This window comes from Carettochelys insculpta, chromosome 7 (assembly GCF_033958435.1).
Source record: "Carettochelys insculpta isolate YL-2023 chromosome 7, ASM3395843v1, whole genome shotgun sequence".
Classification (NCBI taxonomy): Eukaryota; Metazoa; Chordata; order Testudines; family Carettochelyidae; genus Carettochelys; species Carettochelys insculpta.
In genome coordinates this window covers 60,692,900-60,710,806 of record NC_134143.1, presented here as the reverse complement: position 1 = coordinate 60,710,806, position 17,907 = coordinate 60,692,900, and the positions used below count along the sequence as shown (strand labels likewise).

Genomic DNA, 17,907 nt, shown 5'->3' with positions numbered 1-17,907 from the left:
TATCGCTAAACGGCCATTTTGCTGTGTCAGTGCAGATCACTGTACGTACAGTAAAACCCCTATTTACACAATTTCGATTTGTGAATTATTTGGATTAACACAAGCTGAAATCATGAGTGGCAAGGAGCTGAGAACCAGGCAGCAGCCTGGCTCCCAGCTCCCCTCTGCTTGCTGGGAAACTGACCTGCGCAGCAGTGAAATTCAACTTACACATGGTTCCCTAGGAACGTGCATGAAATTCAGCTTACACATGTTCACCCAGGAACACAACCTACTTGTTAGTGGGGGAGTTCCTGTACTGCTATTATATTACCCATTTCATTAGCTTTTTAACATTCTACATGTGGTTGTTCTTAAAACAACACACAAGTACTGAAAGCTGAAAATGTAAAGCTTAATACTGAATTCTTCCCCCTCCACCCCCCGACAAAATTTCAGCTACACTCTTTGGATCAGATTCAATTACCAGAGTTGCCCAAGCTTCATACCATCGAAACTTACATGATTATCTTGCCTAATGACAGAAAAATCAGGTTATTCTGAAAATTTGTTAGGAAATTATACATATTGATGTCTTTATATTCTAGGAATCTAAAGCATCAGTTGAATAATCACTAGAATTTTTTCTGCCAGTTGCCACATTACATATTTTACATTCGCTCACCCGGTACAAGTATCAGAGGGGTAGCCGTGTTAGTCTGGATCTGTAGAGCAACGAAGGGTCCTGTGGCACCTTATAGACTAACAGAAAAGTTTAGAGCATGAGCTTTCGTGAGTTAACTCACTTCTTCAGATGCTGGTCCTGGAAATCTGCAAGGCCAGGTATAAATAGGCCAGAGCAAGGCTGGGGATAACGAGGTTAGCTCAGTCAGGCAGGCTGAGTTGTATTGTCATCAGTAGATCTGGAGGTGTGAACTCCAAGAGAGGGGAAGCTGCTTTTGTATTTAGCCAGCCATTCACAGTCTTTGTTTAATCCTGAGCTGAGGGTATTGAATTTGCAGATGAATTGTAGCTCAGCAATTTCTCTTTGGAGTCTGTTCTTGAAATTTCTTTGCTGCAGGATAGCTACTTTTAAATCTGCTACTGTGTGTCCTGGGAGATTGAAGTGCTCTCCTATGGGTTTTTGTATATTGCCATTTCTGATGTCTGATTTGTGTGCATTTATTCTTTTACGTAGGGACTGTCCAGTTTGTCCGATGTATATGGCAGAGGGGCATTGCTGGCACATGATGGCATAAATTACATTGGTAGATGTGCAGCTGAATGAGCCCACAATGGTGTGGCTGATCCGGTTAGGTCCTGTAATGATGTTGCTGGTGTGTATATGTGGGCAGAGCTGGCAACGAGGTTTGTTGCATGGATGGGTCCCTGAGATAGAGTGACTGTGATGCGGTGTATAGTTGCTTGTTAGGATTTGTTTTAGGTTGGCAGGTTGTCTGTGAGCAATGATAGGTCTGCCTCCCAAGGCCTGTGAAAGTGGGGGATCATTGTCCAGGATGGGTTGCAGATCCCTGATGATGCGCTGTAGAGGTTTTAGCTGAGGACTGTAGGTGATGGCTAGTGGTGTTCCGTTGGTTTCTCTCTTGGGCTTGTCCTGTAGTAGGAGGCTTCGTGGCACACGTCTGGCTCTGTTGATTTGTTTTCTCACTTCCTCAGGTGGGTATTGCAGTCTCAGGAATGCTTGGTGCAGATCCTGTAGGTGTTTGTCTCTGTCGGAGGGGTTGGAACAAATGCGGTTATATCTAAGTGCTTGGCTGACCTAGAACAACGCTTCCTCAACTCTCGTCCACTAACACCCCGGCTCTATTTACGCTACATTGACGACATCTTCATCATCTGGACCCATGGGAAGGAGACTCTGGAGGAATTCCACCGGGACTTCAACAACTTCCACCCCAACATCAAGCTCAGCCTGGACCAAACTACACAGGAGATCCACTTCCTTGACACTACCGTGCTTATACACAATGGACACATCACTACCACCCTGTACCGTAAACCCACTGACCGCTACTCCTACCTCCATGCCTCCAGCTTCCATCCCAGACACACCACACGATCCATCGTTTACAGCCAAGCACTTAGATATAACCGCATATATAACTTAGATATAACTGTGCAAAAGTGAGCTATGGATATTGGCATCCAGGTCTGGAGGATATCTGTGGGTTTGCAGGACTGTACTTAATACACACATCTTGCAATACACCACTAAATTCATTGTTGTGGCATTCCAGTATATCTTTTATTTCAAACTGTCTTCTAAGAGATGATGTGAACATCACACTGACTTCAATGGAAGCTGACCGTGCTCAGTGCCACTCAAGATTTAGCCATGAGATAATTTACACATTCATTATATAATTAATATTATCAATACCTATGACCTATGCATTGAACAGACTTTTTCTGCATACAGGTATACCTCTGTACAGTCATTTGTGTTAATAGCTCAATCGCTTAAGAAATAAACATATATAATTTATTTATAGAGTACTTATTTACATTTATGTAGAAGTATAACTATTTTTTGTGTGTCATGTGATTTACCCTGAAAGCTTCTTATTAAGAAGGCAGAGTTAAAAATCAGGCACACAGCATTCATTTTTACACTGGCATTTCCTGACTTCTGACTGCTTACCACTGCAACCTTGCCATTCACTTAAAGCTTTCTGTGTGGAATTTACCAGATTTTAAAAAAGAGGTTAGTGACATTTGGCATTCTTCAGTCAGCTTTCATTTAATAAGGGTTATCAACTACAGGATATGATTAAAGGCAAGCAATGGTGGAAGCAATGGATATGTAATTCAGGACCCTTTTGCTCCATGACTTGCACATAATTTCCTTATCCTATAATATAGGAAGCTATTTACATCTGACACAGCAGGTCATGAGTAGGATCGCATTATAGTACTGTAATATTCATTTCATATCTTGTCTGAAAATTATATTCATGTTATATGAACATTATTGATAGTTCAAAAGGAGCTAAGTAAAAATTGAGATAAATATATATTGCAGAACTCTGAATTAATGAAATAGACAAAACAGTACATTTTAATGTTATGATTTTATGGGCTTACCCTAAAACTGATAGCCAAATCTTTGCTCCAGATGTGCCATAATGTTTGTGACATCCACTTTGAACTACAATTTGGTTGTGTGGCAAATAGGCTGGACCATCATTCACAGCAATAGCGCTTAGAAAAGAAGGTTAAAAGTTCAAGATATGCCCCAAGTGATTAGGTTGTAAAAGTCAGACATGTACCATGGGAAACAATGTCTTTTCAGAAGAAAATATGATTACTCATTTTGTCTCAAAATATCAAAAGCTATATTTAAGAGAAAAATAATAGGAACTAATTATGTGTAATAATAACATTACTAAATTATCTTCCTTTTGAGCTCTACAACATAGAATACAATTCTGTGGAGGTAAAAGAGGTGATAACCATTTTCCCATCAGTGATTTCCAAATGGTGAATACTGAGAAAATAATTTCTATTATTACGATATTCATTTGAAAAAATACACTTGCAGTTACTTGTAATTTAAAATAAGTTATTTTCAATAAAAGATAGTTATTCAAAACTATTACATGGGTCACTGGCTCACCTATAATGACTCTCTCTTAGTATTAAGTCACATTGGTCAGTAGTCCAAAAGTTTACAATGGACATCACTGGCATATAAATCCTCTTCACTAAAGATATGCTCAGTTCAATGACAAGCCACTGGGGTCAACAGAATTCACTTAAGTATAGGGAAGAATATTTCCTTGTCACTGCTTGAATTACAAGGTAAAATTCTGTATCATACCTGAGATTGGTTAGGATAATAATAGTGGTAATTTTAGGTCCTAAAATTTTAGGTACCTCTCTTAGAAGCAGGAGCTCATGGGCGTGAAAAATTTGCTGAATACATCAGATTCTGGACTCGATTTCAAAAATGTTCTGAAAAAGAAATCACCAGTCTCTCAGCCTTTCCCCCGACCCTGATTAACTGAGGGGGGTGGCAGCTCATCCAACCTCTCCATTTACAAATATTCTTCTGGTTCTGCTCTCCAGCGCTCTCTCTCATTGTAGATCTTGGGTTTTGCAGTGTTTTTTTTTTTCGTTCTATTTTGTAATTTTTGTAAATTGATTTTGAAAATGTTGCAGGTTTAAAAAAGCTATCTTGTCTCATTTTTAAAACAGTAACATCTTATTGCTATCGTGGTATAAAGCATAACTGACAAAGATAGACATTTCTTATCTTAATATACTTGAAATAAAAATTTTCACAAGGATCTTTAACATATAGGCTTTGTGTATGCTCACAAGTGCACTAATTCAACAGACAATAACATTGCCAAGAGAGTCACGGTTCATTGTGTCAATGATCCTTGAACTAAGAAGCCGTTAAGTAGGCCTTGACATGATTGCTCATAAAAAGCCCCTTCATAACTCGTGTACAAAGGAATCTTGTAGCAGGCCTTGAAATCACAAACTGGAAACTGCTCCATACTCTATCAATAATGTGTACACTAAGAAAAATGAAAATCTACACAAATGGATTAGAGAAATTTGACACCAGTTTTCTGTAAGCTTCAAAGCTGATGATGATATGAGAAGCTAAACAATCTGATGGAATTTTTCTTTTTGGATTCCACTGTGCTTGAGCAACTCAAAATTAGGGTTTAAAATACCCCTTTCATTTCCACCTATTTTTATTAAAACATCATTTGGAAAATGGGCATGCTAAATAGTAAATATGACTAAAGGCACAACTTAAAATAATCAGTTTTGGATAGTTATAGGGACAATGAACACTCATATGAACAATACTGAAACTAAACGGGAAACACAAGCACCGAGGGAGCAAAGAATGAATGTCTGCACCAGTATCCCAAACACAAGTACCTACAAACGTGGAAAGGTTCGGATATCGATTTGTAACCCAACCTAAGTTTCATGGCTAGCCATGTACTATAAATAAAGGACTGAATTATAACTTCAAGTCAGACTAACTTTATTTGTAGGACTGAAGCTCATGTTACCAATAGACTAAGGCAGGGGTGAGCAACCTTTATTGAGTTGGGGAAGGGCACACAAGTGAGAAGCAAAACAAACAAACAAACAGCCACCTCACTGATTCGGTCCCTGGGGCCAGAGAGAGGGTGAAGGAGCAGGCTGGTGGTGGTGGGGTGGTCTGAGAAAGAGGGGAGTACAGGAGTGGGCCAAGTTTCCCATGGTCCCATAAAGTTTGCTTATAGCCACCAGTCCTGGCTGTCAGTGTTCTGTGCTGTCATTTAGGTCTAATTTATCCCTCAATGTCCTCTAAGAGCCCAGTAAGTACTGGAAGTGTTGGTAATGTGCTAGACGATATTGACCTTTGGTCTGGCAAATTTTCTTGTTCAGCACTGGTCAGGTCCTGAGGACGAGAGAGGTTCGGCCTGTACTGTACTTTGGGGGTGTGGGAGCACGAGCACCTGGTGGCCGGGCCTCACTTGCAAGGCAGAATGACCATACACTCCATCTTGGAACGCTATCATACAATGGCGGGAAGGTCTGAAGTCAGGCCAGGAGAAAAAAATCAGAAAGTTGACAAGTAGTTGGAGAGTCCCCAAAGAGAACATCCTGACAAGCAGATAGTAAGCCCCCAAAGAGAACAGCTGGGGCTAGTAGCTGGAAGCCCCCCAAAGAGAACATCTTGGTTGTACAACATCAGAGGGTCCCAGGGGAGGTTCAGAAAAAGACCAAGGACAGAGGAAATCTTGTAACATGTTCTGACAGGCCGGGAGGATAGAAAGCCCAAATTAGGTAACAAACGTTTTAATTGGCCAGGTATCAAACCCCCAAGTAAGAAACAGTATAAAAGGTGATTTAGCAGGAATAAGGGTGTGGGCTCCTGGACACAAGGCGGAGGCTAGCAACTTCCAGTCCAGACAGCAGACCCCGGCCTGATCACCCGGACGTCACCACCACGAAAGGTCCCAACCAAGCCGTATCTCTGACTTGAAGGGCCGCTGTAACGTAGTTGTTGGTGAGATGTGGGAGCATTGGATGTTATTGGTAAGTCACATGTAATTATATACAGTTATATGTAACCTAGTGTTTAGCCTATGCCAAGTAAATAACTATATAACAAGTGTTAAGTAATTGTAGTTACGAATAAATGAATAAATCACTATTGGTAAATACCACTAGCTGATCTAGCTGGGTCTGTATAGAGAATTATTGAGACTTAGAACAGCCACAGGGCATTGTGGTGTTCACAATCGGAGTGTTATTGTTCCTGGTACTCATAATACTGTGGAAACCTAGGTTTTAAAGTGGATACATTGAATCACATATTGCTGCTACACTATATCAGGCTGCTATAAAGGTGGGGTGGTTGGTCCCGGGCCACCCGACTCCACCTGCTGTATCACACCCCACGCGCACCCACGGGACCCGGAGTAGGTCGGCACATCGTCAGGGGGCATCTGGATTGCAAACCATAAAAGGCAGCCCTGATTGTGTTTCTAAAAACATTTCTTACATATCAGAGAGGTAGCCATGTTAGTCTGTAGCTTCGAGAACAACAAAAAGTCTTGTAGCACCTTATAGACTAACAGATATTTTGGAGCATAAGCTTACGTTGGCAAAGACCCACTATGCTCCAAAATATCTGTTAGTCTATAAGGTGCCACAAGACTTTTTGTTGTTCTTGATTTCTCACATACTCAGACTTGACTTCAAAGACCACTCTATCCACATTAACATGTGGTTTGAACCAGGATGCGAATTTTCTGGGTCATTATAGGGGCTCTTTTGCATACTTGGCTTAATCTAATTCTTGACTCTCCCCCCTCCCCACCCCTCTAATCTCTGATTTGTTCACCTTGATAATTTTTTTTTCTGATTTGGTTCTCTATGCCTTAAATATTGAGTCTGTTCTGGTATGGTTATGGTCTGAAGAAGTGGGTCTGTCCCACAAAAACTCACCTAGTAAATTATTTTATTAGTCTTTCAAGTGCTACTTTACTGCTTTTTTGTTTTTATCAGTGGAAAGTGATCAGAGTGTATCCCACTGTGAACTCTGACAAGAACATGGATGGCAGAGGGACTGTGATCTTAGTGGCTTTAAGAAGCTGAGCTCATGTCTTGAACACTGAATTATAATGTAGCAAATCTGTTATTCAGTGCTTAGAGGTTTATGTAAAATCTAGCTATTACAATGCTTCTGTCTAAACTATGTTGATGGGCACCATCAAAATCCTTCAGATAGAAAGTGCGTCAATACCCCCATACAAGCAAACAAAGATCAATGCTTCTCTGTTCATGATATTGTATATTTCCTGATGTGTTCCCTGTAATGCAGGCAAAAAAAAAGAAACCTTTCATTTTGAGCATTTCTCCACCAAGCTAAACTGTAGGTACTACACAAACAGAAATTGTGTCTTTTGGGAGATTTTGAATTCACTAAGAGCCTACAGGATAAAAATATACAAGGTTGTTTTACAGTGTTGGGAAAAGAGATAGTCTCATAAACATACTGGACCTGGCTCTGGAATATTGTTTTCTATTTACACTCATCCCTCAACACACAAGTACAATTGGTTCCCAACTTTCTGTTTGTAGGCGAAAACTCATAAGAGGGAATTAAATTACCATTAAAATACACACACAAGTCTCTGATAGGAGCATGTGGCGCTACTTTGGCCGTGTCCACACTAGCCCAAAACTTCGAAATGGCCATGCACGTGGCCATTTTGAAGTTTACTAATGAAGCGCTGAAATACATATTCAGCGCCTCATTAGAATGCTGGCAGTGGCACTTCAAAATTGATGTGGCTTGCTGCCACATGGCTTGTCCAGGTGGGTCTCCTTTTCAAAAGGACCCCGGCAACTTCGAAATCCCCTTATTCCTAACAGCAGATAGGAATAAGGGGATTTCGAAGTTGCCAGCTCCTTTCAAAGAGGAGCCCTGTCTGGACAAGCCGTGCGCCAGCAAGCTGCATCAATTTTGAAGTGACATGGCTGCCAGCATTCTAATGAGGCACTGAATACGTATTTCAGCGCTTCACTAGTAAACTTCAAAATGGCCATTTGCATGGCCATTTCCAAGTTTTGGTCTAGTGTAGACGTAGCCTTTGAAAGGTAAGTGAACCTTGGGTTGGGGAGGGTTAAAGGCTGGGGGCAGTCTGGAGCCATGAGTAGGAGGGAGGGTTAAAACCTGGTGGCTGGTTGGGTCCGTGTGCTGGACAGGGGCATTAAGGCTGCAGTGGGTTGGGTCCGTGGGGGTGGAGTGGCTAAAGTTGCAGCAGGTTGCGTGTGCAGGCTGGTGGGGGGGGTCAGGCTACAGAAAGTTGGATCCGTGGAGCCAATGGGGTGGACGTCAGGCTGCAAAGGGTTGGGTGTATGGGGTTAGTGGGAAGCTCAGGCTACAGCAGGTTGGGTCTGCAGGATTGGCGAGGGGGTCAGGCTGAGGCGGGTTGGGTCTGCAGGGCTGGAACAGCAGAGCCGGTGTGGGGCCTCTGGCTGTGGCTGTTTGGGGCTGGCAGGAAGTTCAGACTGCAGCAGGTTGTGTCTGTGGGGCTGGTGGCGGGAGGTCAGGCTGCAGTGAGTTGGGTCTGCAGGGCGGGGGTCAGGCTGGAGCTGGTTGGAGCCATGGGGAGGAGGGTAAGGCTCATATTAGCGGGGGGAGTTCACTTGTCTAGTAAACAAAGGTAAGTATACGTGTCCCTTGTTTTAGTGAGTACTTGTAAGCAAAGTACTTGTTTAATGAGGGATGAGTGTATATTATTTCACTCTGATACAAATATACACATACATCCTCTTTATCTGTATTAGGTGTTCAGTAAAGATGTACATGACACAACCAATTTCTGAAATATAAAAAGAAAAATCTTTTTAGGTATTTTTCTGCATTGTGTGATGTATATGAGACAACCCGATGATATTACAGGCTGAACCTCTCTCGTTCAGCACCCTTGGAATCTGACTGGTACTGGATGAGAGAATTTTCTGGATGATGGGAGGTCAATATGTTCTAGCACATTACCAACACTTCCTTTGCTTACTGAAATCTTACAAGACATTTAGGCCGTGTCTACACTAGCCCCAAACTTCGAAATGGCCATGTAAATTCCTGCTCATAGGAATAAGGGGACTTCGAAGTAGGCAGGGTCCTTTCGAAAAAGAGCCCCGTCGGGACGAGCCGCACGGCGGCGACCTGCATCAATTTCGAAGCGCCGCGGCTGCCTGCATGCTAATGAGGCGCTGAATATGTATTTCAGCACTTCATTAGTGAACTTTGAAATGGCCATTTGCATGGCCATTTTGAAGTTTGGGGCTAGTGTAGACATAGCCTTTGAGGTAAATTACAGCTAAACAACAGCACAGAACACTGAGAGCCAGGACTAGCGGCTGTAAACAAACTTTATGGGACCACAGGAAACTCATCCACACCCATGATAAGTGGTCGTCTGGCTAACTAAAGTCATGCCAGACGAGAGAGTTCTGGGTTAGAGAAGTTCAGCCTGTATTTCAGGTTGAGCCTTTCTAGTTTGGCACTGGACAGGTCCCCAGGATGCCAAACCAACACTTTCACTGCTTATTGGGATCTTAGCAGACATTTTGGAGTCCGTCAGAGCTAAATGACGGGACAGAACCCTGAGAGCCACAACTGGTACCTGTAAACCAACTTTATGGGATCAAGGGAAACTTGCCCACACCAAATAAGTGAACAGCCAGCCAACCAAAATCATGCTAGACCAGAAAGTGTCAGATTAGAGAGATTCAATTTACAGACTGTTAATTTAGACACTGAAGACAGTCCGACAAAAAGGAAAAGCATCCTAGTCTTTCACTGCTCTACACACCCAAACACAAGTTACCCAATTTATGGACTTTTTAAACTTACATGTTTACTAAGGCTTACACTTTGTTGTAATATAAATGTATTTTTATATGCTGCAGTACTGATGCTGATCTTACATTGTGTGTTTCTGTACTTTTAATCCTTAAATATTTTTAAGAGTTACAGAAAAATCTCATTGTGGAAGACTAAGAAAGAACTATAACATGTGGAGGTATCAGGGTGAATGAAAATCAATAATTTAAAACAATTGGATTTTTAATTTTTAAATTTCTCATTACAACTACAACTCATTACAAATATGCTACAGTTAGGCTATGTCTACACTGCCCACTTCTTCAAAAGGGGCATGGTAATCAGCCTGATTGGAAAATACTAATGAAGTGCTGTGATGAATATGCAGCACTTCATTAGGCTAATTCTCCCTGCAGCAACCTCAAAGTACCAGTATGCTGTGTAGCTGTGGGCACTTCAAAGTGCCTTTATTCCCCAAAACTGGGAAACTGAGAGTGTAGCAGCCCTGGTCAATTTCCTGGCTTTCCCCAAGCTGCAGGACCTGGGAAACTGACAGTGCAGCAGCCAGTAGTGGGGAGTGGGGAGCCAGGTGCAGCCCATAGCTTTGTGGGATACAGATGGGACACTTGTGAAGGCTAACAAATTTGAATTAAGGACATGGCGCTTCCACACTAGCCTTTATTTGAGATTTTAAATTTGAAATTGACGCTACACCCATCTGTTAGTATCGACATTTTGTTATAGCTATTAGAGCAGACTAAAATCGAGCTAATGACTTTTACAGTGAAGACAGTGATGCTTTAATGTCAAGCTAACTCCTTTAAATTAGATTTTATATTGTAGTGTAGATGCAGTCTGTCACTTACATATACAATACAGAAAGCTGCAGTAAGAAAAATCTAGAGTTGTCAGTTGCCAGTCATTTTCTTGTGTTATGTAATAAATGCCCCTAATTTTGGAACATCATGATCACAGACCATAAAGGTGATGCCATAAGACTTTCAACATAAATCAGCTTTTCCAAGGGAACCACATTCTACACTTGTTCTCTCAAAAAACAGAAGTGCCATTGACTTCAGTGGGCCTTACCCCAAAATTAAGTACAGGGGATCCTTTTTATAAGTAGTTTCACATATACATTCTTAAATAATTCAGGAAGGCAGAATGATCATACGTCACAGTGATCTGCACTTACGTTTCTTAGGGGCTGAGTAACCAAAAGCCAGGAACATAGAGCGTTGTGGCAGCTGGGGGGCAGGTGCTGTAGTGCATGGGGTGGGAACCAGTGGGGAGCTGGAACGTAGTCGGGGGCACAACAGGGAACTGTGAGGAGCTGGCTTATCTTTTTCTATTTATTTATCTAGCTCTCTTATTTATTATTGATCTATTTCTATCTTTTGTGTGTTATAGGTACATTCTATATACCACACGTGTAAACTGTATGTGTTGGGACTGTATCTCAAGCGAATTACATTATTCCTTACGGATATTAATTCCCCTTTATAAGTCATTTCACTATAAGATGCATTATTTAGGAATGTAACCTGGACTTATAACAAGGACCCCCCTGCAGTTAGTCATTCTCAGCTTGTCTGGTAACTTCCTATAAATCCATTTGTGGATGATTTAATCACCTTGATTTAAAATCAATCCACTCTGAGAGATACAAAGACAATTATAACAGGTACCCAATTACCTCCTCATTTATAGCTGTGTAACACAGTTAATTTCAGTGGGCTAAAATAAAATCATCCATGACACACCAGCACCCAAATTCTACTGAGAAAAGAGGTGACATATGTCTGTAGTCCTATATCAGAACAAAAATTAGTATAAGGAACATATCTATTCTCAGCTGATCAGATCCTTGCAGGTATTTAGTCATATCTGTTTATTTTAGTAACAAATACAAGTTTTTAAGTGTGTTTTACTCCTCCTAGAGTCAACAAATCTAACTGAAAGGAATTCAACTCTTTCTCTTAAACACAGCTGTTTACTGAGACCCCATTTATTACACCAGTGCACGCCTACCGACAATAATAGGGTTACACAGGCATCACTAATAAAGCCATTTCATGTTATTAATCAGTTAACTACAAAATAATAGGTAGGATAATAGACTAAATCCTCCTTCTACTCCATACCTGCAGCTACTATTAGGGTTAATGGAAATTACAAGCAAATAAAGAAAAGACACACAAGGTTAGCTTTTAATCATTAAACTAATGATATGAGAATGTTTTATTTAAAATGAAAAGAACCAATAACTATTAAAGCTGCCTTCTATTCACTGCTTCCCTAAAGTTAACTAGCAGTGTTGGAAAAAAAGATCTAATGACTGCTTTCAGTCTATCAAAGGTAACCTCAGACTATGACTTAGGAGTTTCATCTCACCAATGCTTTATTTACACCCTTATAAAAGGCATAAAGCAAGAGATTAACATTTTAGTTATCTGAGTAAGAGGAAATCTATTTTTAATTTATTTGATTGTGATAGTGAGGAAAGCCAAATAGATCTTTACTTGGCATATCCTTATGGACTACCAGGTGTCAATTCAGAAAATTCTTCAGAGAAAGAAGACATAGGAAGAGGGATTACTAGGGACATAGTAGGCTATCTCAGCAGGAAAAGCAAAGAATTGTGTAGGGTTTTCCCTTTATTGCCAACATGCCAGAGAAGTAAATATACAATGAGCCACAAAGTCTACACAAGTTGGTTTTAGAAAGTGAGAAGCTAATGGCATTTTAAGTATCTCCATTTTCAGTCACTTCAAACCAATGAACAGGGCACAAAACTGAGTTTTTGGTGAGAAACTGTAGGCTAGAAATGATCACTTAGATTGTGCAGTGTGTTTCTCCATTGAATGGAAAGGGTTTTTAAAAGCAGAAGTGAGGTAACCAGGGCCACTTGGCAGCTTTGTCCTCACTAGCTATTTCACACGCTATAATCTTTCTCTCTTTGAGGATGCTAATCTTGCGCAATTTTGTTCTTCAAAGGCTGTTCTAATACCAGAAGGTACTCGCTAGAAAGCGTGCAGCACTAAAAAGCATAACCAACCCCTGGAAGAGTCTAAAGCACAGCACCCACTCTCCACCTTGAACTCCCCGAGCCCAGTAAGCCCAGCAACAGGACCGTTTATAGCCCGTGCCACGCCAATCTTATGCAATTACCGCCCAGCTGTTCACACAGCCCTGGCACCTCTACCGCTCTGCGCAGCCGCAGCCCCAGCCCCAAGGCTGCTGATGAGGAAGGACAAATACCCTCATCCCCGTCGGCTCCCGGTGAAAGCTGACGGCTTCAGACGGCGGGTGGCTTTCCCGCGGTCACGTAGCATGCTGCTCACGGGCGGAGGCGGGAAGGGAACCCAGGAGTCCCGGCTCCCAGGCTGGGAGCAACACAGAGGGCGGGGTCTGATGCCCCAGTCCAGGCAGAGGGCGCGCGGAAGGCAACCGATCCGGCAACTGTCGCGAGAAGTCGGCGCAGAGAGCGCGCGCTCCGTCTCCTAGCAGCAGCCGCGGGCGTTGTCTCAGCCCCATGGAGCCCAGCGGGGACCGCGACCGGCGACCGCTCCCCGAACTCAGGCAGCAGGCGGCCGAGTATTACCGGAGCAACCAGGTCCCGCAGCGGCTGGAAGAGGCGCTCAACGCCACATTCTACCTGCGTCCTCTAGACCTCTACGGCCACCTGGTACCTAGCGGGAGCAGGGGCGCAGGCCCCGAACTGGGAGGTGGAGGGAGGTGTCCTTCCTTGCGCCCCTTGACGGCTCCCATCAACTCCCGCGCGAACGGAAAGTGGGCGGGGTAAGGTCCAAGCAAGAGGGTCTACTAGGGAGCGAAAACGAGGCTAAACTCCCCACCCCCGCAGCAAAAGGCTTGAGCAGGACCTAGGTATGCTCAGCCTGCTTAGCTGGTGTGCTGGGGCCCTGTCACAGTATCGATCACGGGGGTGATCCCTCTGGTCGATCCCTTCATAAAATGCTGCTTAAGTCTAGGGGCACCAGCTCGCCCGATGTTATCGGGCTCTGCTCTTTGCCAAGTGTCACAAACCCCCAGCTCCTGGATTTTGGCGAGTCTGTGACACTGTCAGCTTCCACCAATATTTACTCGCACCCTAGAAGCCCAGTAACCAGAGTTTTTTATGTAACCTAAAGCACATTTAAAAACAGTGTCATAGTGTGAGGCTGGGGGCATGATTTTTGAATGCTTGGGTTTGTCACTTTTGAATGGCAGTATTACACAGTGCCTTAATAGAGCTACAGGAAGTCCCCATCTTACAAACATCTTGTGTTCTAAAAGTTCCTTTGTTTAGGCTCTTGGAACATATTTTCCCATAGAAACTATGTTATAAATGGTGGTTGGGTTCCTGGCCTAGGTCACAAAAGCCTATTTAACCCATAATACAGATAAAATACTGTATATTTGCACTGAAAATAATACTTTTTTTAAATTAAACCCTGAATGCTAGTGCTTCAGCAAAGGTAGGTTTAATTAGAGGAGGATAAAGAGGTAGGTGAAGATTCTAAAGTGGACTTTAACGCATCCCATGGCTGTCAACACCCCCCCCCCCCACCCCGCAGCTCATTGGGCTTCACATGGGCTTCAGCAGCTCCCATCCCCACCTTGCCCCGGCTGCACCCAGCTAGTACTGCTCACCAGAAGTTGGCAAATGGTGTGAGCGTGGGCTGGACGATTCTGAAGGAACTGGGGTCCACCCTGCAGCTGGTGGCTGGAGAGAGGCATCTGTTCCCTTTCAAAGCACTACTTCTCTCCAGCCACTGGCTGCGTGACTATCCCTGCTCCTCTGGAATACCCAGGCCAACAGCTGTGCCACTAACTGCCACCTGTGCCTCTTGCCTACTCCCTGCAGGGTTTAACTTTTGTTTGTGTGAATAGATATTCATAAGACAGATTATTGTAACTTGGGGAGTACTCTGTATTGCATAGTTAAACTAGCTCAAATGAACTAACAAGGGACTAGAAAGAATATTTCTCTGTGGCTGTAGACAAATACTCCCACAGCCACAACTGCTGAGCAGACCTCTGCCAACCAGCAAAAGAGTGAAATGGAGTCTGGTTAGTTTTCACACTGCTACTGACAATCAGATCCCTGTGGGCCTTGGTGAAATAGACAAAAATCAGGCAATCTTTACGCTGCAGTTGTTCAGCAAACCTTGATCAGTAGCAGAGTCAAACATGGGTGCTAATATGGCCAATGAAATACCCATTCGGTCTAAATAATGGAATGGCCAACACCATAAATCCTCTGAAAGCTGTTTTAAAAAGATTGCTTTCCAGTGCTTCCTCCTATGTGAACGTCTGTGATAATGAAGACTTGCAGCTCATGCATTTAATGTGCCCTCAAGTATAATTACTCTTCTGGATAAGATTTGACCATTATTTCCAAATTATGTTTTACTAGAAAGAAAGTAAATCATAGAAAATTCTATCACATTTGTGAGTTTTCAGATTTATGATATGAATTATTTAGATATGCCTCCACCTCCTCGCTGCAGCTTTCTGCACTATGTAGCACTCTACTCATTGGGATTGCATCCATAACCACATTGTTGTTTCTAGTTTTGACCTGTTATGGTTCACTTCCAACTTCACAAATCTCTCTCTGGATTTAGTGGCGGTTCCTCTTCTTTGGCAAGACCATCTTTCTTCAGAAACCCACAAGATTTAGCTCTCAGTCTTGTCTTTTCACTTTTGGGCATTTACTGCATTAAAACAGATTGAACAACTTGTACATAATTAATGATGCCTCTATGAGTATCTTGACCAAGTCAACTTGATGCATCATCTACATATTTAGCTGAGAAGATAGAATGCTGCTGTTGGTCAAGAAAAGTATTAATAAGCAATCCTTTTTTTTTTCCTCTTTCTCTGCTGTTTCTCTCTTATAATCTTAGCAATACTCTAACTTATGTAATTAATGAGTGAGGGCTGCAGTGATGAGGTGTGTGAGGTAATATCTTTTATTGGACTAAATTATTGGTGAGAGAAACAAGAGACCAAGAAAAGTTGGTCCAATAAAAATATTTTCTCACCTGTGATGTCTCTCTAATATCTTGGGACCAACTTGGCTACCATAATACTACATGCAAGAGTGAAGGCAAAAGTGGCAGGTATTATTCACTCAGTAACAGTGCATGCATAGTACTGCATATGAGAACGTCTTTTGGTAATACTTGGCTTTATTGAGCTTCTAGAATTGTTTGATAGTGGGTTTATGGTTTTTTGAGGGGGAAAAAAAATAGGCAGTATCAGAGAGGTAGCCATGTTAGTCTGTACCTTCAAAATAACAAGAAGTCCTGTAGCATCTTATAGTCTAGCAGATATTTTGGAGCATAAGCTTTCTTGGGCAAAGACCTACTTTGTCAGATGCAACTACGCTACAGCCAGATTTCAAAATGCAAACTTGAGAGAATTACTAATCGAAGTCTTGCATTTTGAAATAGAGAGCATACATGCAAAAAGCGGATTGAGCCATTGATCCACTCTTTTGAAAGACTCCTCCGCCCTTTCGAAAGAGAGCGATTACACAGACCTGGGTTCTCTTTTGAAAGAATGAAGCAGGAAACAGTGCGGACAGGGTCACAGGGTTGACAAGCCCTTCCGAGACCCATGGCCAGCCACTCTTTAAAGGGCCCCTCCCAAACACCCTCCCTGTGCCCATGCTGAGGGCTGCCAGGCTGTCTGCAGCATGTGTACAGAGCAGAGTGGAGCATAGCTCCGTCAACACACAAACACCCCCCCACATGGATCACCAGCAGCTCCCCATTGGGAAGCTGCTCCAGGCTGTGGCCAGCCTGCTTACTTTTCTTTTCCTGGCTGTCCAGCAGCGGCTCCAGATGGCTGGCTGCCTCTCCGCTTTCCTGAGGTGCCCCGATGCTGCAAGTTGCACGCCCCTGGGTCCAACGGTGCCTGTGGTGGTATTCCACAAGCAGCACGTGGTGGGACCTGCTCATCTTGGGGGAGTGAGATGATGAATGGTGGTGGCGGAATTTTAGAATGACCAAGCCCCCATTCATGGTGCTCTGCCACTGGCTTGAACCTGCCCTGTAGCACCAGGACACAAGGATGCAGCCTGCACTTCCCCTCCAGAAGTGGTGGGAGTAAGGGAATGTTGCAGTGGGATGCTTATTTCGAAGCTGCCCCACCTACACTGTCAATCTGCAATTTGAAGTCTGCACTTTGAAATTTGCATGGCCATCATTATGCCAATGAGGCACTGAATATGCACCTTAGCACCTCATTAGCCTGCTTTGAATTGTCATGCCACCTCCGGCGGCAGGGGGCAAGTGCAGAAGCAGCCTTTGTTTCCTAATCACTGGAAAACCCAGCCTAAAGCACCATATTCAAACCACCCGTGGAGGGTGGTTTGCCTTGGAATTGTGCTTCTACTGCTTTTAAGCTTCTGGAGGAGCTGTGGTAACTTTGCCCCATGGGAAGAGGAATCTTATGTACATAAATTAATATGGGGTCCCCAAATATACAGCATGGAGCTATAATAGGTTGCCAGTAGTTAGTATAAGCCCAGGTTCTACAGTGGATCTTAAGCACACAACACAGAAGTAAGAGTGCTACTAACTGAAGTATCATGATGAGTGTCTAGGCACAAAAATAGATTTACAAGTTGAACCCCTCTAATCTGGAACTCTCTTGTCTGCCAACATCCATAATCTGGCATGATTTTGGCTAGCCCGATGGCCACTTGTCATGGGCTTGGCCAGGTTTTTCATGGTTCCATAAAGTTTATTTCTAGCCACCAGTCCTGGCTTTTAGAATTCTCTGCTGTTATTTAGTCATAATTTACCCCTAAAGGTCTTCTAAGAGTCCAGTAAGTGGTGGAAGTGTTGCTAATGCTGCTAGTCAGTACTGACCTCCCATAGTCTGGCAAATTCTCTCATCTGGCACTGGTTAGGTCCCTAGGGTGCTGGACTAGAGAGGTTCAACTGATATCTAAATCATGAATTTAATGCTAATATAAAATGAAAAGCTAACTATGCATGCATACATTTTTTAAATCAAACTCTCTCTCTTTT

At 42.9% G+C, this 17,907-nt stretch overlaps 2 protein-coding genes across 3 annotated transcripts in view; one reads left to right on the top strand and one right to left on the bottom strand.

Moving 5' to 3' along the window:
* The window catches only part of HSPA12A (heat shock protein family A (Hsp70) member 12A), a 193,871-nt gene extending 180,635 nt beyond the window's left edge, over window positions 1-13,236 (bottom strand). For both annotated transcript variants that reach the window (XM_074999069.1, XM_074999074.1), the window contains exon 1: window positions 13,121-13,236. The gene's annotated coding sequence lies outside the window, so the exon portion shown is untranslated. The remainder of the gene's footprint in view (window positions 1-13,120) is intronic.
* A 158-nt stretch (window positions 13,237-13,394) lies between these two features.
* Window positions 13,395-17,907, top strand: part of ENO4 (enolase 4) — a 46,408-nt gene continuing 41,895 nt past the window's right edge. The window contains exon 1 of the mRNA XM_074999075.1: window positions 13,395-13,547. Within this exon, the coding sequence (XP_074855176.1) occupies window positions 13,395-13,547 (153 nt within the window). The remainder of the gene's footprint in view (window positions 13,548-17,907) is intronic.